We start from the raw sequence: 25067 nt of genomic DNA on the forward strand, positions 1-25067 counted from the left end.
CAGTTCTTAAATGACTAGACTACATAGCTTGCCAGATTTGTTGAAAAATGACCCGAATAAAGTATTTTAATGACATTAGAATGATTTTAAAAACAGCCCAATAAGCGTGTTGATCCTATTTATGTAATTTCTCCAAAATAACATGAAATTGAGATTTGAAAGTACCACTATCTGCCACAGTACTAACAGATTATTCCCCCGGTGCCTGTGATTCTTTGGGTGAAAATAACATTTGTGTGAATTTTACTTTATTGTAACAATTTCCATCTGTGACCCTGGGTTTTCTTGTTGTATCCCTGTTAACAATTTGGATTTCACTGTGTCTGTTCGCTATGTCATTTTGAACACGTCACCTCTTTGTCTCTGTTTGCTTAAACTGAAAAGACTCGACTTCTTCAACTGTTGATCATATGTTGTGCTAACAACAAGTAAATGCCACCGGTTATTTGGGTTCTCACATCCATCAAATGAATCTAATGTGGGAGAGAATAAACAAGAAATACTTCATTTTAATATTGGTTCACATTTCAAGGTCTGACCAATGTGACAATTATTGATTTTTTTTTTTGGTATAATATTAATTTGAAAAGAATGGTTGTCACAATAAATACCATTGAAAAAGAGGGATAAAAAAAAATCTCTAAAATAAACAGCATGGCTAGTGAGCTATAATAGTTTGTCCAAAAAGCAGACTTTTTGGTAATAATAATAATTCCTAAATGTTTTTTTAAAGAATTATTGTGTGTTTTTCCTCAATCAATTGTGACAAACGTATTGATTCCCCTGTTCAGACAAATGAAATAAGTTGCATTTCAATAAACAAAATTTACTGTAGACTTATGTATAGATTTCATTTTGCCAAAATATGTAAAGGAAGAAATTGGAAACAAAGCAGTATTGCTTCCCAAAGCAGCAGGCATTTTTAAATACATTATTGTTTATTATTTGATGCCCACCTCATTTTCTTTCATGCATTTTTCTATATCAGTATTACAGAATATAAAACTAATTCAGAGCAAGTACTCTTTGCTTTAATGATAAACTGAGTGGCTCTCATCAAATCATTCCATGCTGCTACTGGATATTTATCTTTGTTTCGGGGTGAAAGGTTAATCGCCCTGTTTTCTTTAATATTTGCAATTGTGTTTTTTTATTGCTCACCCGCTTAGCTAATGTACAGTGGGAAGCACACCTCAGTTTGTAATGCTTGACTTTTCCTCCCATTAATGCATCATTTTGGCTCAGATTATTATAGGTTTATATGGCCATTAGTGTCGCAAATACAGAGTACAGCATGTGTTCATCACTCTCTAGCATGATGATCAGAGACTGGTAGTACTACTACTAAATAAAGGTAAAACAGGTTGAGTACCCCTACATTTCATAGTCCTGTGTTTATGCTGCTTGTGATGCGTCAGTATCCTGCTTGCCTTCTGTTTGTAGGGAGCCTGTTTATAAGGATTTCTTTTAACGCGTTTGTTTCCCTCACACTGCATAGCACACAGCTTGTACATTTTTTTTGGTAAAACAAAACCGCTTCAGAATGATTGCACCCTATGACTGACTAGCATCCCATCCATTGTTGGTTGTGCCATGGCACTTTGTTCTAGAGAAAAAATGCCGGATCTTTGGATGTGTAAAGTAAGATGATTTGGGAATTGTGGCGGGGGCGCAACCTGCTAACCTGGATACATCCAGAAAATGGCAATTAAACTGCTAAGAGACTGGGGGAAAACAGGAGTTTTTGGCATAACTAATAAGAACTGGTGTATTGAAATCTTTCTGCAGAATAACCCTACTTAGTGTTCTAGAATGCTTCAAGTTTTATTTTTTAAAGAGACGCACATTTTTCAGGAAAACCGACTGTTACGTTAAATGTTAAAATTCCTGTTTTACTTCAGGTCAGCTGGTGAAGATGCTGCTTTTGACCGAGGTGACCCGTTACCTTGACTTCAAGGTAATTGAGGGAAGCTTTGTGTACAAAGGGGGCAGAATTCACAAGGTCCCATCTACTGAAACAGAGGCCTTAGCTTCAAGTAAGTAAACCTGAATTCTTAAAAGATGTGGCTGCTTTTCAATTTGATTGAGGTTTGTCCTATGTGAAATTTCCTAATAAGGCATAAATGACTAATTTAGGCAGGCTTATAAAAAAAAATAAACATGTAGTCAGTAGGAATTTAAGTCTTCAAAACACAAAAGGTGTACCCCATTTATGCTTGGACACGTGTCGCATGAGGTGACAATGGAGAAGATCATCAACTGTTTTAAGTTGATTAGATTTAGACAGTGACATGTGAACACATATAAAAAGATGTCAACCTGTTAAATGACACTGTCAGATGTCCCACAGTTATTTCCATAGCAGGCTATTCTTAACAGATAATGTATAGTTAGTTTTATTTCCTAAGGCTACTTTGCTGTCAGTGAGTGGGAATGTGCCAGCTCATAGAACCATGAATTAGTATTCATACCACCATAATTGAGACCTCTGAAGGGGACTGCACTTCAGAAATGTGCAGCCAAGCTATAAGTCCTTCCCATTCTCATTGTGGAGTTACTCACATGTTACCTCACAGACCATGTCAGCACACATTCTTCATTCAGTATGAGTGAAGGAAAATAGACCAAATTTGAGACCTGTTGTGCGTAATATAATTTGTCTAACCAGCCTTATTCATTCTAACTTGGTAGCTAAACATTTAGTTCAACTTCATTTTATGCTGTGTCTTTATTTTTGAATCCTAATAGGCTGTGAATCTCTTATTTTAGAATTGATTATTTTAGTGAAATATGTTGTTGTTCACCTATATCATTTTAAAAAATAAAAAAATTGACTTCATGTCAGTTGCTGACTGGCTAAGGTCAGCCAACTTATGATCAGAAGGAGCTGTATAAAGAAAATTATCTTGTTACAGATACAAAAAATGCATTGTTCTTTTTTGGTTATATTCTACCTAAGCACAATATTGTTGCAATAAAATGCACATCATAATGTACAATTCTTTGTAGTTTGCCATGGATAGTCAGTGGACCAGCCCATTGCATTCAACTGATTGGGATACAGAATCACAGCATGGACTAGGATTCATATGTCATGATTTTAGGCTGTTCAGAGTTACATGGGTGACCAAGTTGGTGCTGGATAGGTGTGAATAATAAAGTGGTCATTAATTGTATTTTAGCCTAGAGGAAAGTGTCTCTTTCATGTATTGTTAATGTTTCCTTAAGTAGGAGACACAAAGCATTAATCTACTTATCATTTCTCTTCTAGGTTTAATGGGATTGTTTGAGAAGAGACGGTTCAGGAAATTTTTAATATATGTTGCAAACTTTGATGAAAATGATCCTAAGACATTTGAAGGTGTTGACCCGAAAAAGACAACAATGAGAGATGTATATAAAAAATTTGACCTGGGCCAAGATATAATTGACTTTACAGGTCATGCACTTGCACTATATAGGACAGACGAGTGAGTAGAACCTATTACTTCACCTAGCTGCAGTCATTTTGATGATTTTGTGGGCATATTATGATGGTATTTGCATTTTTATGATCTGGAAAAATGCTACTTACTAGTTTCAAAATATATTTGGTATATATTTTTTCTTGCAACTGTTTATATTTATTGCATAAATAACAATTCACAAACCAACCCTTTTTGATCCTCAGCTACTTAGACAAGCCATGCCTTGAATCAGTCAACAGAATTAAGCTGTACAGTGAATCTTTGGCCAGATATGGCAGAAGTCCATACCTCTATCCTCTCTATGGTCTGGGAGAATTGCCGCAGGGTTTTGCAAGGTGACATATTGTTGAAATTTTCATTTAAAATGTAGATTTCTGCTCGACATATCCATTTTTAATAAATTGTTGTTTGCTACCTAATCTAGATTAAGTGCCATTTATGGAGGTACCTACATGTTAAATAAACCAATTGAAGAAATCATTATGGAAAATGGAAAAGTAATTGGAGTGAAGTCTGAAGGCGAGGTAATATTTGAAATTTGTTTTCTGTGAAGGGAAAATAAATGTATTTATCAATCATTACAATTCATTTAGCCTAAAATTTCATGTAAAGAATTTACTGAAATTCTCAACTTTGAAGTGTGATCAGTAAAATATTCATAATAGACTTGATTCCAAAAATTACTTTTGTATATTGAGTTGTAAATCATGAAGCAGCAGCAAGTTAAATCTGGGTAATTTTGACCACAGTAATATTAGACCTGCATCATTAACCCCAAAAACATTTACTACAAAGTAATGAAGCTGATTATATTTAATGTTAAATCTATCAGCAAAAAAAAAAAACAAAACACCTGTCTTAGTTATGTAGGATATGTCCTTATGTGATCGTACACTTTAAAGCATGTAGAAAGGCATTTGATTGACGTGAGCAGATTTTAGGATACTCTTCCTTTGGGAAATGAGAAAATCGTAGCTTTCTTTATGAGCTTGTGCCTAAATAAAGTGGTGTTGAGTACATTGAGTTTCTGGATGATCTTATTTTATTCATCGAACTTGTGCATGTATGGGAGAAGCTGTGACTTGTTACCAAAAAAAGCTTTTTTTTGGCATTGAGCAGCGTATTTAAAATATATATTCAGTTAATTAAAAAGAAACTGATAAGGCTACTTTTACAAAAATGAAACTAAATGAAAATTACAAAGCAGTGATTTACTAATTACTTCAGAAGTTAAGAGTACAGATTTGTACTTGTGCCAGCACGTCAGTAGTGGTGTATGATGAATCTATTTAACTGTTTTGGAATTATCTCACTGTAATATTTGTGCTGTTCTAAACAGACATATCATATACTGTCTCTCATGACAGAAACAGAAGTTAAAACAAAAACAAAACTTTTGAAGTGGATGCTTTTCCATAACTGCAGATGGATTAGTAGAAGTGTACAGATTATTATAAGCTACAAAACAGGACAGATGCAGAAAAGAAAATTAAAAATTGTTATCTAGTTCATCCTTATATTGTAAATTGCATTAGATAAATACGTCAGCACAATATAAAAATAATACTCAAATCTGTATGACTTGAGTTAAAACAGTAAAATGACTGAAGTCAAAGTATAGTAAGTCTGATATTTATTAGTAAATAACTGTTTCATTAACCAATATTTAAATGTCTTTTGTGTTGTGCTAACACAGTTTTCAAAAACAATGAATCTACTCAGCAGGATCACCCCCTTAAAAACATGTATATAGACTCCAAAAAATTGTATTTATTGTAAGTGAAATTCAATGTGCAAGAGTGCTACTGTTTTATAGAAGTGCATAACTCGGAAGTCGACATGTAACATTTTTCTTTTATTTGCCAGATTGCTCGCTGTAAACAGCTGATTTGTGATCCAAGCTATGTAAAAGACAGTGTAACCAAATCGGGGCAGGTCATTCGAGTCATCTGTATCATGAATCATCCAATCAAGAACACAAGTGATGCCAATTCATGCCAAATCATCATTCCACAAAATCAAGTTAACAGGAGATCTGGTATGTTGCATAAAGAAATATAAGTGATGTTTAAAGTCAAAGTAGAATTTACAGGGTATTTACCTAAATATCATCATTTGCTTTTGTATGTTTATTCGCTTCCTTTTTCTTTTCAATTAATTAACATTTAATGGTTTAAGTGTGTAAAAGTCCACAGTACCTTTTGTGATATAACTGGTACTACAGAGTTTGTAAATATTAATCAATAGTAGAATATTTTTTTAAATTGTCTGCTTTTTGAAAAAAGTAGATCTAGTTGAGGTTTGATTTCAGACCGAGTATGTAGTGTTGCATATATAAGCTGCTGTTGTGCACTGTGAAATTAGGTTCAGTTTTGTTTTTGTTGCAAGCTAAGATGCAAAATTAATTTAACACTACAATCTCTGAAGCCTACGAAAATATTCTTGAATTCATTCACACCTCCTCATCAGCGTCTTTTGTTTTGCATCAGCACACAATCGGCACAGGCAGCCTGCTATTCCATCCCCTACAGACAGAGCTCAGGTCAGACACAATGTTCTCCCAGCTCATCTGGGTGAGAGGTGTCTGGAATTGTAGAAGGTAAATAATATATCCTCATTTGGAATGCATACATTTCATGTGTGGTCTGTATCAATGACAATCCGTAAATGTAGGATGACAGGAAATGTGAGGCAAGAAATGTTAAACACAAAACTAAAACAGAAACTTTTTTCATGTTATAGTAACAATTGACAAAATGTTGACGTGAAGTATATAATGTGTGAAGACTGAAGTCCAAATATCAAACATTTTCACAAAAGGTATAACAAAAAAAGTGCACTTTTATTCAAGAATATAACCAAACAAAAAAAAGATTCAATTTATATGTTACTGACCATGTGTAAAAAATTGTATCAATTGATAGTTGGGCTTCAAAGTAGACTTTGCTGGTGCAGAGGTAAAGACTGCTGTCTCAAGATGGTGCAGGTTCAATCCTGGGTCCTCCTCACATTTACAGTTTTGAGTAGTGAGATGTTGTTGTTGTTATTACTATTATAAAATAAAAACATACATTTGATTCAAGTCTGTAACAGCCGGTGTAAATTTATCGTATTTGTAAAACTTAGTGCTGAAGGGATAAATGCAGACTCACAAACGCATCACAGTAGTTTCTTCTTGGTGTCTTGCTGAGCAAACTGACACTGCAGTGTCTATGGTGGATGTTATATTCATATCAACATGTCATTTGAATGATTTTTTTTTTTATTCAAGAATCCAAGAATAAAACTGAATAAAAACATTTGTTCAAACGATATGTGATATGAATGTCCTGTGTGAAGTAATATCTTTTACAAGATCTATAATTTTAAAGAAGATGTTAGTCTTACATCAAATGTATGTTTTTGTTCTATAGTATGATAATAATAATAATGGTGGCTCACATCTCAAATTGCTAAATACAGAAAAGATGCGATATTACCTTACCATTACTAAATTGTAGCTTTATCCACTGCGCCATCTGCACAGATCCATGACAGCAGCAGCTGGTTGAAAGTGAAACACATACACGTATGCAAACATCTTTTACTTTATATTGACTGATAGTTGGGTTTCAGCAACATGTCGATTGAGCAATTTAGTTATTTTTTGGTTGTATTCTTGAATAAAAGCATACTTGTTTCGTTACACCTTTTATCAAAGTGTTTCTGGGATATTTGGGCTTCGCACATCCTACACTTAGGACTTATTATTACTATAAGATTTGAAAACATTTTCTCTTTTAGCTGTGTGTTCAGCATGTCTTGCCTTGCATTTCCTCTGTCATTGTATATTTACAAACAGATAGTTTTAGACACGGATCACACATGAAATGTATGTATTTCAAATCACAGTATTTCAATACCTATATAATAGGTAATGGGGGCGGAGTGGTGGCTCTGAGGCTAAGGTATTCAGAAGGTTGCCGGTTCGAATCCCTGTCACTGCCAAAAAGAGATCCTCCTCTGCTGGGCCCTTGAGCAAGACCCTTAACCTGCCATTGCTCTAGGGGTGCTGTACAATGGCTGACCCTGCGCCCTGACTCCAAGGGTTATGCGAAAACTAACAAATTCCTAATACAAGAAATTGTATAAGGCGAAATAAAGAACAAAAAAACAAAAATAATTCCTTACAAGTGCATTGTGAAATAGCCACTTCAACACAGACTTAAACTGTGAGGATTATAGTTGGGCAATGCCTTCATCTGACTTTGTGTGTTGGGTGTAGCAGGCTGTGTTCTGCTAATCCACACATTTGCAGAATAAAAAGCGGGCTATTAGCGCAGTGAAAAGGAGCTACAAGCTTCTTGGCGTATGTCATGAAAATTTAAGGAGGTCAGGGACAACGAAAAAAATTAAAGCAGAATCTTCATGTTTAAATTATTTGTATTGTCTCAAATTTTATATTTTTTCCTTAAAGTAGATATGGTAACATTTTCAATTAAAATGGTTTGCCTTCACCCTAATCTGAAACTTACATAATTTTCAGATTTATTATGTACTACATTTTGTTGTTCCAGTATTGAATTCTCTGTGTAACTTCTGATACTTAACTGTATAGTTTAGAATACTGCATTTTATGTGTGTTTGTGTTATTTGCTTTAAGTGAATTCTCAATGTATTAGCTGAAGTGAGAAAATACTGAACTGTACACCGTATGGCACATGCTGGCTTGCCCTTATTTTTTTTATTTTCTTTGGATTCAGTGAAACTGCCACATTAACCACATGTATATCATCATTTGAAGGTTATTTTCAGAAAAGAGAATTTTTGACAGTAAAGAGAAGCATTTGATAGACAATGTAGGCATTGTCTACTTGAATAAATTAAAAGTTTGTTTCATCTGTGCCACTGCACTATTGAGTATAATCCTGTTCTTAACAATGTACTTTCTTGCATAATGTTCTGTTGTTAACTTAACAGTTAAGAGTATGTTAGCCTCGCCCTCAGCATTTCTAACCACTAAGACTGAACCACAGTAGAGTCTCCACTCAGAGGTAACAGTAGCAGGAAAACCTGAATGCTCTTCTTTTGTGCTGCAGTTGAGTCCACAAGCACACTAGTGTTGTTACATTTCTACTCAACACAGTTTGCCCTTGGATTGATTACATGCGTTACTTTCAGTTATGTTCAACATTCACAATGTAAGTGGTGGCATCAGTGCCAGAGGTGGTCTCTTGCTTGCCATTTCTCTGCTCAGTTATAATCTTAAAAATGTAAATTTTAGTCTTTAGTTTAAAGAGATTATCATGCCTTCTGTTAAAAATAAATTAAGCATTTCAGGTAAATAATTAACATACTGTACACAAAATAAGCCACATAATTGTACAAAGAGATTACTTTGAAAGACAATTTGAAATGGGCTGGAATGAAAGTAAAGCCTAGTAAGTGTCAAAGTGTTTCTATTGTTAAAAGATTTAACTCCTTTTACGGCTATTTTTTTTTTTTTTGTTTCTTTTCTCCCAGGGCTGAATATTTTTCCAAAAACTTTTAAAAAAAAAAAAAAAGCAATGGTTTAACATATCAAATCAACAAAAAATATTTACTTTTGACAAATGTTACTGTCTTGTATCTTGTATGTTGTATGAGCCTGCATACTATGATTTCACATACATGTTACACAACAAAGTCCTGCAAAGTATGATATCGCTCAAAGCAGCCAGCTGCATGCATTGCCACATTGCACTGCTTACATACAATACGTGTTGCACTGGTGTTTCCTTTTCAATTGTCTGTTGCTGCACTTTCTCACATATATCGTTAGTGTGTACTGTAGAGAGACAAGTCACCTGTTTGACATCGTGCCATGCCACTGCCACCAAGTTATCCGCCCACATGAAAACCAGATTGTCACCTCTTTTCATGTTCAGCCTGACTGGCTTCAACTGTGAAGGCATGTGTCTCCTGTTCACCCTCACTGTGCACAAGCTCCAATTCCCCTGCCGTGTAGTTCCATGAACAATTCTGGTTATGTATAAAAATTGTCCATGTACACAACATGACCTAAATGTTCATAGCCCTGAAGCAGCTCCAGTACAACCTGACTTGTCAAGGGACAGTTCTCCCTTTGAAAGAAATATTTTCCTGTATATGTAATTACTTTCAGGCAGAAACCAGTGTTTGCTTCTGCCAGTACGAAATCCTTTATGCCACACTTTGTGGGCTTGTCTGGCATATATTGATGGAAAAAAGGCGTCCCTTGTATTTTATCATAGATTCATGCACAGACAAATCACGGCCAGGCTGATAAAATTGTTTATATGTTGGTTCCACAATGTCAAGCAGGGGCTGAACTTTATACATGGGGTTATAGCCTGGCTCACCCCTTGGGATTTGCCTCTGGTTATCACAGAAGTGAATAAAACATTGCAGCGGCATAAACCTATCATGCGGTACAACCTGAACAAAGCCACCAGGGGACAAAGCACGTTTGGACCAATGCTCCCTGAAGTTCTATCGCTAGTCTAGTCCCATCTCTATTTGTAATGCCACAAAGCCCTTCATCTCGTCTTTTGTTGTGGGTTTCCACTTTGAAAAACGAGAATGCAATGCAAGTGCAGCCCGCAGTTAAAAAAATTGCTCTGCAAACCTATTTGTCTCGTCTGAAAGGCAGCCTCAGGAAAGAACAGCCTGAAATAGTCCAGCGGCCGGTAATCTGTCGTGTCCAACAGGAAGCCATGCTGTCTTGTGAAGTCCTGTAGCCAGTTTGGCTCCCATGGATCAATATCTGGGTATTCCTCCCACATGGACCTTGCTGTAGCTGAATCGGCTGCATGAATGCGCTCAGCTAAGACAGCATTGGCTGGTGTCTGATCAGCTGATGCCAGTTCCTCACTCTCTTGCTCAATCTCCTGATTACTCTCAACAAATTCAGATTCTGAAAAATCGGAGTCTGACTCTGCGATAATGCGTAAAACATGCTGGGTATTTTCTTTTCTGCACTGTCTTCGCTCCCTCGTGAGATGTTGATGCCATCTTGCCTTTGTTTACATTTGTTTGCATTTCGTAACTCATACGCACACAAGGATTAGATGCCGGGTCAGTGAGTTTAATAGTCGTCCAAGCAGAGAGGGAATGCTTGTGACTCAACCGTGAGTTTTGTCGCCATTAACAGCTGATTGTCGCCCTCAACCACTCCTGTCAACATTTGCCCTAAAAGATGAGGAAGTTACTCCCAATATTATCAATGAGCCAGTAAAAAGCCTTGGAAGGTGGTATAGTGCCACACTAAATGATGGGTAGCAGGTCTGCCAGGCAAGTTTAAAGAGTGGTGTTTGCAGTTTGGGTTGTTCCCACGGATTATGTGGCGTTTGACAATTTACAACAAAGCTATTTGCCAAGTGGAGATGTGTGAAAGGATGGTTAGTGCATATATAAAGTAATGGTTAGGAGTCCCCTGATGCACAAGCAGGCACATTTATATGACATGGGACTCTTTCTGCTACCAGTGCTCAACTTGGTAGACGAGTTTTAAGTGTTTGATTCGATTAAAGCATGGCTTAAATGAGACCCAGGGGTAACGGTGAAGCAGGCAGAAGCATATCTGTGGCTCAAAGCGGTAATGGGGCACGTGCAACATAGCAGGGCTTCTAATTAGAACACCCTTTTCAAGTAAGGTAGGTGAGGGAGATCTGGTAGGGGTTACGTAAGTGTGTCAAATGATTGGAAGCTTAATGTAGACATTAATGCAAGGTCCCAAAAGAAATGGCTATAAGTAACTTGTGGTCAGATACTGTATGATATTGTGGTCTTACAGGGAAAGAATCGTGTACTTAACTGATTTAACAGTTCCATGGGGAGTGTTAATCAAGGAAGCGCATGAAAGGAAGAGAGCGAGATATATAGGCTTGGCAGCTGACGATACCTGGAAAGGTTGGGCTGCACATGTGTGGAAATTTGAAGTAAGTTGCTGCTGCTCTGTAGCTAGATCAGTAACATCGTTGGTCAGAGAGTTTGGCTTCTCAGCAAGACAGCTTTGACAAGTGGTAAAAAAAATCTACAGTGGTGTGAAAAACTATTTGCCCCCTTCCTGATTTCTTATTCTTTTGCATGTTTGTCACACAAAATGTTTCTGATCATCAAACACATTTAACCATTAGTCAAATATAACACAAGTAAACACAAAATGCAGTTTTTAAATGATGGTTTTATTATTTAGGGAGAAAAAATCCAAACCTACATGGCCCTGTGTGAAAAAGTAATTGCCCCCTTGTTAAAAAATAACCTAACTGTGGTGTATCACACCTGAGTTCAATTTCCATAGCCACCCCCAGGCCTGATTACTGCCACACCTGTTTCAATCAAGAAATCACTTAAATAGGAGCTGCCTGACAGAGAAGTAGACCAAAAGCACCTCAAAAGCTAGACATCATGCCAAGATCCAAAGAAATTCAGGAACAAATGAGAACAGAAGTAATTGAGATCTATCAGTCTGGTAAAGGTTATAAAGCCATTTCTAAAGCTTTGGGACTCCAGCGAACCACAGTGAGAGCCATTATCCACAAATGGCAAAAACATGGAACAGTGGTGAACCTTCCCAGGAGTGGCCGGCCGACCAAAATTACCCCAAGAGCGCAGAGACGACTCATCCGAGAGGTCGCAAAAGACCCCAGGACAACGTCTAAAGAACTGCAGGCCTCACTTGCCTCAACTAAGGTCAGTGTTCACGACTCCACCATAAGAAAGAGACTGGGCATAAATGGCCTGCATGGCAGATTTCCAAGACACTAACCACTGTTAAGCAAAAAGAACATTAGGGCTCGTCTCAATTTTCCTAAGAAACATCTCAATGATTGCCAAGACTTTTGGGGAAAATACCTTGTGGACTGATGAGACAAAATTGAACTTTTGGAAGGCAAATGTCCCGTTACATCTGGCGTAAAAGGAACACAGCATTTCAGAAAAAGAACATCATACCAACAGTAAAATATGGTGGTGGTAGTGTGATGGTCTGGGGTTGTTTTGCTGCTTCAGGACCTGGAAGGCTTGCTGTGATAGATGGAACCATGAATTCTACTGTCTACCAAAAAATCCTGAAGGAGAATGTCCGGCCATCTGTTCGACAACTCAAGCTGAAGCGATCTTGGGTGCTGCAACAGGACAATGACCCAAAACACACCAGCAAATCCACCTCTGAATGGCTGAAGAAAAACAAAATGAAGACTTTGGAGTGGTCTAGTCAAAGTCCTGACCTGAATCCAATTGAGATGCTATGGCATGACCTTAAAAAGGCGGTTCATGCTAGAAAACCCTCAAATAAAGCTGAATTACAACAATTCTGCAAAGATGAGTGGGCCAAAATTCCTCCAGAGCGCTGTAAAAGACTCATTGCAAGTTATCGCAAACGCTTGATTGCAGTTATTGCTGCTAAGGGTGGCCCAACCAGTTATCAGGTTCAGGGGGCAATTACTTTTTCACACAGGGCCATGTAGGTTTGGATTTTTTCTCCCTAAATAATAAAAACCATCATTTAAAAACTGCATTTTGTGTTTACTTGTGTTATATTTGACTAATGGTTAAATGTGTTTGATGATCAGAAACATTTTGTGTGACAAACATGCAAAAGAATAAGAAATCAGGAAGGGGGCAAATAGTTTTTCACACCACTGTATGTGTGTGTTATATAAATGTATCTATTTAATTGTCCTCCTCTACCTCTCTTTCTACCCGCCTTACCTACATAGCTATCATGTTGTGAACTGTTTCCAAACTAATTTTAGGGTAAATTAACAGTAAGCCACTAAAATATCATGCAGTATTAAAAGCAACGTCATTACTTAAATTTTGTCAGTTTTTTTTGACTGAAATCTCTTTTGTGGAACATGGTTAATCATTTGACATTCTCCTTCATCAAAAAAATCTCTGTCATGCTTGATGAATGTTAATCCAGTGGACCCTTGACTTATGAACTCAATTTGTTTGCGAGGGCTGGTTGTAAGTCAAGGCTATTTTTCCCATAAGAAATAATGGAAATACCCATAATGCTTTCCGAACATTAACCTTTTCATAATAAAAAAGGGTTGTATATTGTGCATAATTTACCAAAAACATCAATAATTTTTCTAATGTACTAACCAAAAAGTTATAAAAAGTGCGTAGGCTACCAGAAACAACAATTTCATACTGTACTCGCCATTTAAGTTGACATCTTTGGCTTGCAGGAAGGGAGGAGGAGGAGAATGAAACGGAAGGTGGTAATTGTTTGGAAGGAGAGTCCCCTTCCATAAGAACATCAGGACTCTGGCTCTCTGGTGTCCTTTCTTTCTTTGGGAGAGGCTGTAGCCCACCAGGACTTGCTTCTGGCTCACTAGGTCTCAACCTTTTTGGAAATAAAAACTGGTCTAAGGTTGTCTGTTTCTGTCTTTTCTCCAACACAGTTCTGTAGTATGACATTCCATTGTCATTAAGCAAGTTAATGCAAAGATTAGCTTTTTCCTCTGTCTGGGTGGGCCTTCTCTACAAATGTTTGTAGCTCTGTCCATTTTTTCAGGATGTCCTTTATTTCTGAAGAGGAAATTTGCTGCACTGATTATTGATCCTCCCCCTTCTCTTCAGAAAGCTCCTCAGCTGCCATTCTCTGTTGCTTAGCCAGAAGTTGCTGACGTTCCTCTGTAGACAGTTCCTCTGAGTATTCCTCAACATCACCACTGTCTACCTGTAAGCCTATGGACTCAGTTATAGTGACAATGTCATCAACCCCCTGCCATTTGCCTTTTGTTTACCCACACTAATAATAGCTTTTCTCTACCTCGTCTAACACTGTTGATCGTGACTTACTAATTTGAGTAACACTTTTAGCAACACTAGCTTCTTTATACAAATCTTTTCTTTGTAAAATTGTCGAGATGGTGGATTTCGACATGCTGTACATGTTATGTTAGTGAGATCGGTTACATGAATGCTACTCTCATATTTCTGCACAATTTCGATTGTGATCACTTTCTTTACCTTTGTTACCTTCTCTTCCTTCCTTCCTACCTTAGCTTCTTTTGTAGCTTTTTTGAAGCCATTTTGATAGCAATTATCAAAATATATAAATCGCTGCACCAACCAAAATTACGTCCACAAACACACTATCTGGGCTCCAACTGATGCTTATAAATGCTCTTGGCTGTTTGTTTACAATCGCAAAAGCAGATACACATGACTGCATTCGGGTCGTAACTCAAGACATTGGTCACAATTCAAAACAAAAATTTTGGTCGTAAACCAAGTTGTTCGTATGTCAGGCCGGGCGTATATCAAGGGTCGACTATAGTGTTGATAGGAAAGAATGTATTGACCAGAAAGGCATTCATGTATAACAAGTATTCTCTAATAACAAACAAAGTGATTGAAAATATTATAGTGATTTACAGAGCTGTATTTTAGGATGTTTTCACTTTCAAAGTCAGCGAGAAAAAAGTAACCACTATCGCTACTTTTAAAGTAGGTGACATTCAACACTGAATTACAAACTGGAAGACTTAATCTCACTTTGTTTTCACAAGTATAGAAGTATGTAAATAATCAATATGTAATTCTATGAATATCAGGTTTGGTATTTATTAACAGGTATTATAATGAACTTAAGACAATGGTAAAATGCTGTGAAGTATTTACTTGTGTGAGAAATTTATCATAAAGTAATTTAATAAAAGTGTTCTTTTTGAGGGATGTTGCATTCATTTCTTAAAATAAATAATTTTAAAAGGTATTTGATATTTATATTTCAATTTGAATATTTCAGACGTAAACTGCGGCTTATAATTCCCTACACTAAATCTTAAGGATGTAATTTTGGATATCACTGTCTTTTTTGTTTTTTGGTCAGTGTGTTTTCTGTTAACGTACCCGGAGTTATTGGCCCTTTTGGCCTTTACCTGACTGGAGCATATTTAGTGTGCAAAATGCATCCAGTGGAACCTCGGGTCACAAACGTCTCTCTCTGAACACGTACAAATCGGGTTACGACCAAAAAGTTTGCCAAACTTTTGCATCTGCTCACGACCACACATTCGGGTGACAAACAAGCCAGTTTCCCTTCCGGTTCGTACGCGCCGGTGATTTCGGCACGTGTTCAGTCTCTCCCTGTACAGTACATTGTTCTCGGTCAGACGTGCATCACACAGGGGGACTTCACCTCAAAACTGTAATCTCCTCTCCACCCAGTTTCTCCTCACTTCCTTTATGCCAGAAGGTTTGACTCCTGCAATGTTACTATTCTTGGTCATTTATGGTTAGTTTTTGTATAAATTATGGATTTTTCAAATGTTCATTTTTTTCCCCTGTGCTTAAAACTCATTAAAAAAAGTGTTTACAGCTAGCGGTTCGTAAGGCAATAGCGTGAACTCCTGCAATATTAGTTTTCTCTGTTCAAGGTTATTCAATGTTTTTATGTTTAGTTTACTATTACACTGTGCATTCTATGGTATAAGTAACTGTTTTTATGCTTAAAAATCTTTAAAAAATATATATTTACATACAGCTCGTATGGTCCGGAACAGATTAATTGTATTTACATAAAATCCTATGGGGGAATTATTTCGGTTCACGACCAAATCGGGTTACATCCAGAGTTTTGGAACGAATTATGGTCGTGACCCGAGGTTCCACTGTACTTAGTTGGTGGGCACTGCGGCTTCATTTGCATAGCGCATGGCACATTGTGCTCAAGTTGTCAGTTTAGTATCCACTTTGAAACGGAGGGCTATCTGAATCCTTCATTGGTTCAGTATTTTAAACAGCTGGAGCACTAATAGTAGATTTTTGCCAAATTCTCCCATTGCAGTTCTGGCATGTTTTTTTTTTTTGTTTTTTTTTCCCCCGGCTAGCACTTTTTTAAACTAATGGGACTGTTAACAAATAGGGGGGGCAACTGTTGGGATCTGCAAAGTGCACAAAATGTATTTGAAATTTTCCATGGAGTGCTAAGCCCTATCCCCAAGCAGTCTTAAAATTGTGTATATAATTTTTGGATCCTTAGCAATTTGTTTTTGCCTAAATGTACTGAATATTCAGTATATTTACATTTTCAGTTATATATTTGACTGTTTTATTTTCATGGACTACCTTGTCTTGCCTTTACAGATATTTATGTATGCATGATTTCCTATGCACACAATGTTGCTGCCCAGGGAAAATACATTGCAATTGTCAGCACTACAGTGGAATCATCTGACCCAGAGAGGGAGATCAAGCCGGCTTTGGACCTTCTCGAGCCTATTGAACAAAAGTACTTGTTTTGTTTTCCTTTTTTCATTTTATTATTCATATCTTGGATATCCATCTCCAACATTTTTGCCCACTATTGTCAGAGCCTTGGAAATGTTCATTTTGTTGTTTTTCTTTGCAGGTTTGTCAGTATTAGTGATCAGTTTTCTCCCACTGACTTTGGAACTGAAAGCCAGGTTAGTATAGAATTTTACCTTTTAGGTTCAAATTTAATTTAGCAGGTTTATGTGGATAGTTTTAATGTAATTGAATATGTGTGATAGGTGGAAGCACTCAGTAGTTTTTCTGGTAAAGACAATATACAAATAACACCCCCCAACCCCCCTGAATTTAACTGCATTGTTTCTTGCTAGTGCAGTCTTCGTCCCAATTGATAACAGTGGCCACTTCCTTTTTTGACAGTTAGCCTACTGAAAGAGCAGCATATTGTCTGGGTGTTACTTTTTTATCACATGAGAATGTCTCAATTTCAGTTATGAAAATGATGGTTAAAGAGCTTGCTGTGAAATTTCCAAAAGTCCCGATTTGAAATATGGGGTATTGGAACAGCTTTCTCTTTTATTATGCAATTTGACAGAATAAAAGCCAATTGAACTTGGTGTCATCTGAGCACTTCAGTCATTTCCTAAAAGCACAGCTAGGTGCTTCATGCATCTGATATTCTCTTCCATCGTCTTGTATGGTGGTTTATGTTAGGAAACTTGAGATAAGCAGTAACAATGCTGACCGAACTAAGGGAAGTTTAAAAAAAAGCAGCACAGGAAATGAGGCCTGAATGGAGCCTCTTTAGAATAACTGCAGTCAAAGAACAAGCAGCAGATGAGTCAAATGTACATAAGGCTTACTTGCTACTTGTATATTTTTTTAGCTATTAATTCAAAATGTATTGTTTCAAACTGCTTTTTCCCCAAAAACACTTGATTTAACATGAATAGCTAAGAGGACAAACGTCAAAAACTGATTACAGGAGAGTGAATATATTTAGCCCTTAAGCAAACATTCTACAAGAAGTGAAACTACTTCCTAAATGGGCTAAATTTTAAGAGGAGAGGAAGTGGATTTTGTGTTCAGCTTCCGCTGGGGATGTTAACAATTTACAAAGCATGCTGTGCAGTGTGCTTGCTTTGTTTGTATCACACTTCATTATGTAACAAAATCATTAATCTTGTCATTTTACAAGAAGTGATCTTACCTGCGTGAGACTTGGGGTTTGTTATTCCAGTTACCAGCAAAAAGTAAAACCTGATGGCTTCCAAAACAATAGAGAGAGGTCCATTTTAATCCTAAAAGTAATTTTTTACACTTACCTTAATTTATTTGGCTGATGACTTTATGCAAGGAGACTTAAATGGAGCACAGATAGGTGAAGTGACTTGCTCATGGTCACACAGTGTCATTAGCGGGATTTGAACCCGTAACCTCAGGGCTTGAGGTCCAAACACTTAACCACTATGCAGCACGAGCACTGGACTTCAAACCGTGAAGTTTCAGGTTTAAATCCTGCCACTGATACTGTGTGACCATGAGAAGTTACTCATCTGCTGGTTTTAAGTATTTGAACTTCCTTCTCAATATTCTTAAATTGCTGAACCACTGTCTTTGCGTCCAGCTCCTGTGCATCTCCAGCCATGGGTTCTCTCTCGTATTTCTACATATAGATCCAGCTAAGCTTCTTCTGTGTTTTATTCTTGCCATCATGAGATGGCGAATGTGCATACCTGCAAGTGCAGAAGTCCGCCTGTTGCTGGTAATCATGCTATTCTATTAGGTCTTATTTGTCTCTTATTTTCTGCATGCAGGACACTCAAGATGAGCATCTGCGATTTTAGATCATTTGCAAAATTATTTTAAATAGTCCCAAAAAAAAAAGTCTTTTAAAAGGTTTTTGGGTGGGGGCTTAGTAGTGTGGCGAGAATGGTTCCGTTCTGTGGGAGTAGACAGCCCAGTATTAAGTGCACACATGCAGAATGCTGCTGCTGCTAGGATTCTCACTGGTGAGAGAGCTGGTGTGAGGAAAGGAAGCAGACAGATGGGAATGTGTGTGGCCAACGTTTGGGAGAGGGCCAAGGGATCGCTTCTGCTGAGTGATCAGTTAGCAGAAGGGACTGTTATGCTCAGGAATTTGTGTTGTTGCCGGGAAGAGCCTACGAAGTGTCAGTGGTGAGAAGATGGGGCACACTTTTGCTGGGTGGAGTCAGGAAAGGCAGGGGTGGGTGCAGAGCAGGGTCTGGCGGCTCTCTGCAGAATGCCTTGAGACTGGCAGCGGAGACAGGAGCCTGGATTAAAGGTTGTCTGCATCTGCTGGTGGACTTCTCCTCAGTGTGCAAGGTTCCGGAAAGGGATGAGACAAGAAGTCCGTTTTAAAGGGCACCAAGGTTCATTGTTTTTATGAACAGTTTCCTGCCGTGTTTAACCTAGTTTTTAAAGGAATATTTAATTTTTACCCTCCACTGAAAACGTTTTTTATGGGATGGTTTATTTATTGAATTTTTTGCACTGCCCAATTTTTGGACACTCTTGATTTTTGAATTGTTTTTAATAAAAGCACAGTTCACTTTTGCACCTGCCTCTTGCAATGCGTTGGGTGTTTGTGCTCATCCTGTCATGACTATCGATGGTGTCATGTTCAAGAGGGTCCTGAAACCTAAGTGGGAGCATGGAGCTGACCTGCACCGTCACATACACACTATATTAATGTTGCCCTAATGGACTGACTTTAGATCGCTGGTACTGGGACCAGTTGTGTCAAAGTGCATATGGCTGTTATGACTGTCAATGCAAGTTACTTGTAGGAAGTTTTGCCATGAGCCTAGGTAAGGGGAGAGAGATACAATTGTGGTCATAAGTGTACATACACCATGGCTAAAAACTTGCAAACTCAAAAACATTAACAAACAATTCTTGTGCTAACTCAATTAGTGTATGTTTGATCTCCGTAAATTTTTGACCCACTGAAAATCTGGCATAGTGGTTATAAGCTGAAATAAACGTGTCTTTTATTCATTATTGTGGAGAAAACCTCTTAGCGAAATTAAGTAGATGCTCTAACTTAATACACACATTGTTTGGTTTCATGGCATGTGTGGAGTTGAAGAACTGAGTTTGAATGTTTTTAGCCAAGGTGTATGTAAACTTGTGACCGTAACTGTAAGCTAACAAAACGGAGGTGCTGGAATAACAGGGTAGTTAACTGTAATCATTATTGCCATATTATTTAAGTACTACTTTCTTTTGGTTAGTACATCTAAAAATGCATTTCTTGGTCACTAAGGTCCTATTGACGGGTGAAGGTGGTCCTAGTAAATGTGTGTTAAAAAAAGTAGAGAAAACAGATCACAACATAAGGGTTGTGAAGAATGGAGGGACTGGGTCACTGTCAGCAGCTTACAAAGTGAATTGCAGGATATGGCCTTTAACTTCTATTAGAAGTTGATTATGAGTTATTAGTTACATTTACCTAAACTAAGATAATTTCAGTTTGGATTATTTTTCCTCAGATTTTCATTTCCCGTTCTTATGATGCCACAACTCACTTTGAGACAACCTGTGATGACATCAAAGATATCTACAAAAGGATGACCGGCTCAGAGTTTGACTTTGAAGAGATGAAACGCAAGAAGACTGACATCTTTGGGGAGACAGAGCAGTAAGAGGCTCCCAATCACAACTGCAGATCCTAACCTAAATGATGATGGCTGATTACAATGCCTTGTGCCCATTAAGGAAATTACTGAACACTGCATACATTTACTTTGTGGGGGCCTGCTTTTTCTAATCTCATGTTGACAAGTATTGCACTGATTCTAGGTTAATGTCCATTATTTTCCTGACATCATGTATATATGACCGATGTGGGTACTGCCCAAAATGCCAAATTCCACAATGTTTTATTTAATTTACATTGTGGCCATTTAGTTTATTTGCAGAGGTAAAGGAAAAAAATGCTTTTTATGTTTTAATAATAACATGGTATGTACAATATCATTGTTGACATAGGACAACCTTAATGCAAGTGAAAATATTTTTGGTTAGTAATACATGGTCCTTTATTGTATAAAGAATTTTGCAAATGTGATAACTGAAAACAGAGTGGGGAAAAATCCTGGTTGAAATGTCTTGAAATATATCTAAAAATCAGTGATTATCGGACCCAGTTTGCCATGGCCTGACATACGATTGCCAAATAAAGTATTTAGCCAAAAGCGTGGACACAGCATGAACGTGAGAGCCCACTCACATCCATCATCTTTTGGGAGTGGAACAACAGCAACAACAACAGCAGCAGCAGGCACAGTGTGGCTGCACTCAGTGTATGGACCAAAGTGCTGTGGCAAAGGAACAAAATGAGATGTTTTTAAAGGCTCTCTGATTTCTATACTGCAAAGTAAAGTCAGTCTTAAAAACTTGTTGTGTGTTTCCTTAATGTTTGTGTGGAATGACTTTAGGATGAATTACTTCACATTTCTGACTCTCTGACAAGGCCATCTTTACAATTCAGCCTTCTTTGGTTAAAGTGGATGACTACCAGGTATTTAATGACAAATATTTTTCTGACTTCACTGTCCAGCATAATGTTTCATATTGTTCTGTTTATCGGTGTTTGCTTCTTTTTTTGTTTTGTTTATTCCATTCTGGTTCCTCTACCCATGTTTTAACATTAGGCCAGAGCAGAACCAAAAAAAGTTGACAATCACTTCTGTAGCCTTACTGGGCCACCACTTGATTTTAATGGTACAGAGAGAAAAATACAACAGCAACAACTGGAAGACAGTAAAATGTGCCCAAAGAATTGCATTTATTGTGACAGCTTGAAAATGCAAGCACTGATACTATCAATAGTAACTGATAATTGACAACTCGACACTACCTGAAACAAAGATTTATTTGTATGTTCAATGGACTAACATTTAATTGAAATGATAAACTCAATGCCTTAGCCTGTAATTGATGTCATGGGATTCCACCAGGAGTTTTGTTTTCCTGCTGTTTCATTTGCAGTATTTATGCTGCTTAAACAAGAGGTTGCAGTACCTTGGGCCATTTGCTGTTAGCTGTAGAAATGGACAAGCCTCTGCTGATGGGGGACAAGTCAAGTGTAGAGTCTTTGATGTTATAACTGCCACTTGGGTTACTTCGTATTACTGGTTAGATAGAGCTATGCCCTGAGATAAAAGGTAGAGGACCACCATCATCATACTTGTTGCTACAGGCATTTACTGTACCTAATCAGCAAAATGACTTGTGCACAGATGCCAGGGCATTTGCACAATGGAGATAAGTGCAGGTGACAATGTCCAGTTGTCCAAATCGGTGTGTCTTCCTTGTTAAACCATTGGCCCTCTGAAAGAAGAGTGTTCATTTCAGGATGACTCAACCAAATCAAAATGTACTCAAATTAATGAAACTTGTAGCTGTGGTTTAATGTTAAGGTTAAATTTTTAATAATTAGGGCTAAGAACCAGAGACCTTCATCCATCTAATAAAGGTAGATGTAGAGATGATAAATGAGGAACTGTGACTTAAGTTCTTTACTAGGAGAGCTGAAAAACATAAAAAATAAATGATACAAAACAGATGGTAGAATTCTCACACAATACACATTTCTTCTTTCGGCTGCTCCAGTTAGGGGTTGCCACAGCGGATCATCTTCCATATCATCCTGTCTTCTGCATCTTGTTCTGTTACACCCATCACCTGCATGTCCTCTCTCATCACATCCATAAACCACCTCTTAGGCCTTCCTCTTTTCCTCTTCCCTGGCAGCTCTATCCTTAACGTCCTTCTCCCAATATACCCAGTATCTCTCCTTTGCACATGTCCAAACCAACACAATCTCGCCTCTCTGACTTTGTCTCTTAGCCATCCAACTTGAGCTGACCCTCTAATGTACTCATTTCTAATCCTGTTCATCCTCATCACACCCAATGCAAATCTGAGCATCTTTAACTCTGCCACCTCCAGCTCTGTCTCCTGCTTTCTCGTCAGTGCCACCGTCTCCAACCCGTAGCTGGTCTCACTACTGTCCTGTAGACCTTCCCTTTCACTCTTGCTGATACCCGTCTGTCACAGATCACTCCTGGCACTCTTCTCCACCCTGCCTGCACTCTTTTTTTTTTTTTAAACTCATCTACTGTACCTTCGCCATCTCAACTCCCTGCATCCTCACCATTCCTCTGACCTCCATCTCATTTACACACATGTATTCTGTCTTGTTCCTACTGACCTTCATTCCTCTCTATAGAGCATATCTCCACCTCTCCAGGGTCTCCACAACCTGCTCCCTACTATCACTACAGATCACAGTGTCATCAGCAAACATCATAGTCCACGGGGACTCCTGTCTAATCTCGTCTGTCAACCTGTCCATCACCATTGCAAATAAGAAAGGACTCTGAGCCAATCCCTGATGTAATCCCACCTCCACCATAGTGACCATATTTAAGTCCTCATTCGAATTTGCACCATGTTTGCTATTCAATGAATCTTTGTTTGCAGGGAAAAATGTAGTGCAAATCCAGGTCTATTGGCTTGATTAGTTAAAATCGTCAGACAAAGAAGGCAGCAAGGAGAGTTTACTAATGATCAGTGTGACTGTGGCCCGAGAGCCTGGCCTTGTCCTAGCTCCAAAAGGGTTAAAGCATCCCTCAGAAAAGAAAGCTGAGGGTGACTGCTGTCAGTAAAGTCACCAAATGCCTCGAAACAGCAAAGACAGCATCTTCTGGCTCCAGATGAAGACAAATAAAATTAGTTAAAAACTTGACTTTTTTTAAGGTTACATAGGAAATTGTTTAGTTAATTTAATGCAGAATAGTACAATTCAAAATTAACAAAAAATATATTTTCAGAAAGAATGCCTATGAAAGGTGAACATGTGCACATTGACTTGCACAAGATGGTACAAGTGCTCCCATACAGTACTGTGACGCTATATGTACATTTCACAGGCTGGCCTTTTTCCCCCCAATCTTCTGCCATAGGCATGGAGAAATACTACTGGACAGAAAGGTTTTGCGTTCATTTGACCACAGACTTAAAACAAATCCACTAGCAGGTATCTAAAATGTCAGTTTGACTATTAGAATGAGCAGATCCAGACTACTTTTATCCACACAGATACCTAAGTCTAAAGTGACAACTGTATACTGTCATGTTATGTGACATCACTGAAACTGTGGTGTGTCAAAGTCAAAAAGAAGCCCAGCAAAACAGGCTTGAGCTTTATGCTAAACTGCAAGATGTAATTGTCAAGAGAATTAAACAGCCACATTCTAGCCTTGGTTTAGATTCACTTGTTGTTCACACCATGATCATGTACCCAGTGACAGCCTTCACAAACACCATTGCTGCTTGACTCCAGGAATTACTAGGGTGCATGAAGTACGAACAGACAAGATCAATTTCTTGTTATAATGCAGGTCATTCAAGCTTAGTTTCAGGGAAGAAAGACACAGCTCTGCACTCACAAGTTTAAATTCCAAGTCCCGGTCATGTTTGCCGAATCCACATGCTTATCTCATGTCGAACTCATACACACCATATGGATATTAATTAAACACAACTGATCCATGTGGGTGTGACCTGTGGTGGACAGTTGGCTCCTGTCTTATGCACGATGGTGCTTGTATTGGCTACAGTCCTCTAGTTTGGTAACTGAATGAATTAACAGTTATTCAATTAAGTTTTCTTTATAAGCTTTGATCAAATGAAAGATTCACTTTGACCAACCGCAACAGCATAATCCAATAAAGGCAGGCTTTAGGTCTGATCCTAGTTTTTTAGCTCAATAGGCAGCAGACTTAACCGATTGTGCTCTTTCGATACCCCTCTTTCCTCTCTGGCTTTGCTTTGTCACTACACATCTGGTGACCAGGTAATTTTGCTTCTAGTAATATGTCTTCCTAGGGTCCCACAGGTCCAAACTAAAGACTTTTGCTGACACTAGATATCAAAAATCATGTAATTCAAGTTTGAAGGTGATTGGCAAAGAACATGACGAGCATGTAAAGCCATGTAATAGAAGGTTGCATGTGCATTAAAGGGTACTCTAAAGAGAAAAGTCTTTACAAAAGCACTACCCACTGCTGGCTCTGCACAAAGGGAAGAACACAGCCATCAGTGAGAAACACTTCTGTAGGTAACCCTAGGAGTCGGTGCAGTACTCTAAAGGTATGAAATATTACTCAGACGAGGTAACGGGTGACTTCTCTAAGACCAAAATTCCGTTAACTCTATGCAGGCCTTCTGCATGGCGATGTGTCACTTTTGAAATGACCCCCAAGGCTGTATGTAACATTTGCACCAGAAAATAATCTAGCCTGCTGCCTCCATCTGTAAAGAATGCACTGCTGATCA

The 25067-nt window shown here is 37.9% G+C and overlaps 2 protein-coding genes across 2 annotated transcripts in view; one reads left to right on the forward strand and one right to left on the reverse strand.

Annotated features, from left to right (window-relative positions):
* gdi2 (GDP dissociation inhibitor 2) overlaps positions 1-21121 on the forward strand; it is a 40369-nt gene extending 19248 nt beyond the window's left edge. The window contains exons 4-11 of the mRNA XM_039761346.1: positions 1902-2036; positions 3272-3470; positions 3671-3802; positions 3892-3991; positions 5334-5505; positions 16572-16716; positions 16837-16891; positions 20213-21121. Coding sequence (XP_039617280.1) covers positions 1902-2036; positions 3272-3470; positions 3671-3802; positions 3892-3991; positions 5334-5505; positions 16572-16716; positions 16837-16891; positions 20213-20365 — 1091 coding nt within the window. The 3' untranslated portion in view covers positions 20366-21121. The remainder of the gene's footprint in view (positions 1-1901; positions 2037-3271; positions 3471-3670; positions 3803-3891; positions 3992-5333; positions 5506-16571; positions 16717-16836; positions 16892-20212) is intronic.
* A 1015-nt stretch (positions 21122-22136) lies between these two features.
* Positions 22137-25067, reverse strand: part of tasor2 (transcription activation suppressor family member 2) — a 121346-nt gene continuing 118415 nt past the window's right edge. Inside the window, exon 23 of the mRNA XM_039761345.1 lies at positions 22137-22255. The gene's annotated coding sequence lies outside the window, so the exon portion shown is untranslated. The remainder of the gene's footprint in view (positions 22256-25067) is intronic.

This window comes from Polypterus senegalus, chromosome 8 (genome assembly GCF_016835505.1).
Source record: "Polypterus senegalus isolate Bchr_013 chromosome 8, ASM1683550v1, whole genome shotgun sequence".
Lineage (NCBI taxonomy): Eukaryota > Metazoa > Chordata > Cladistia > Polypteriformes > Polypteridae > Polypterus > Polypterus senegalus.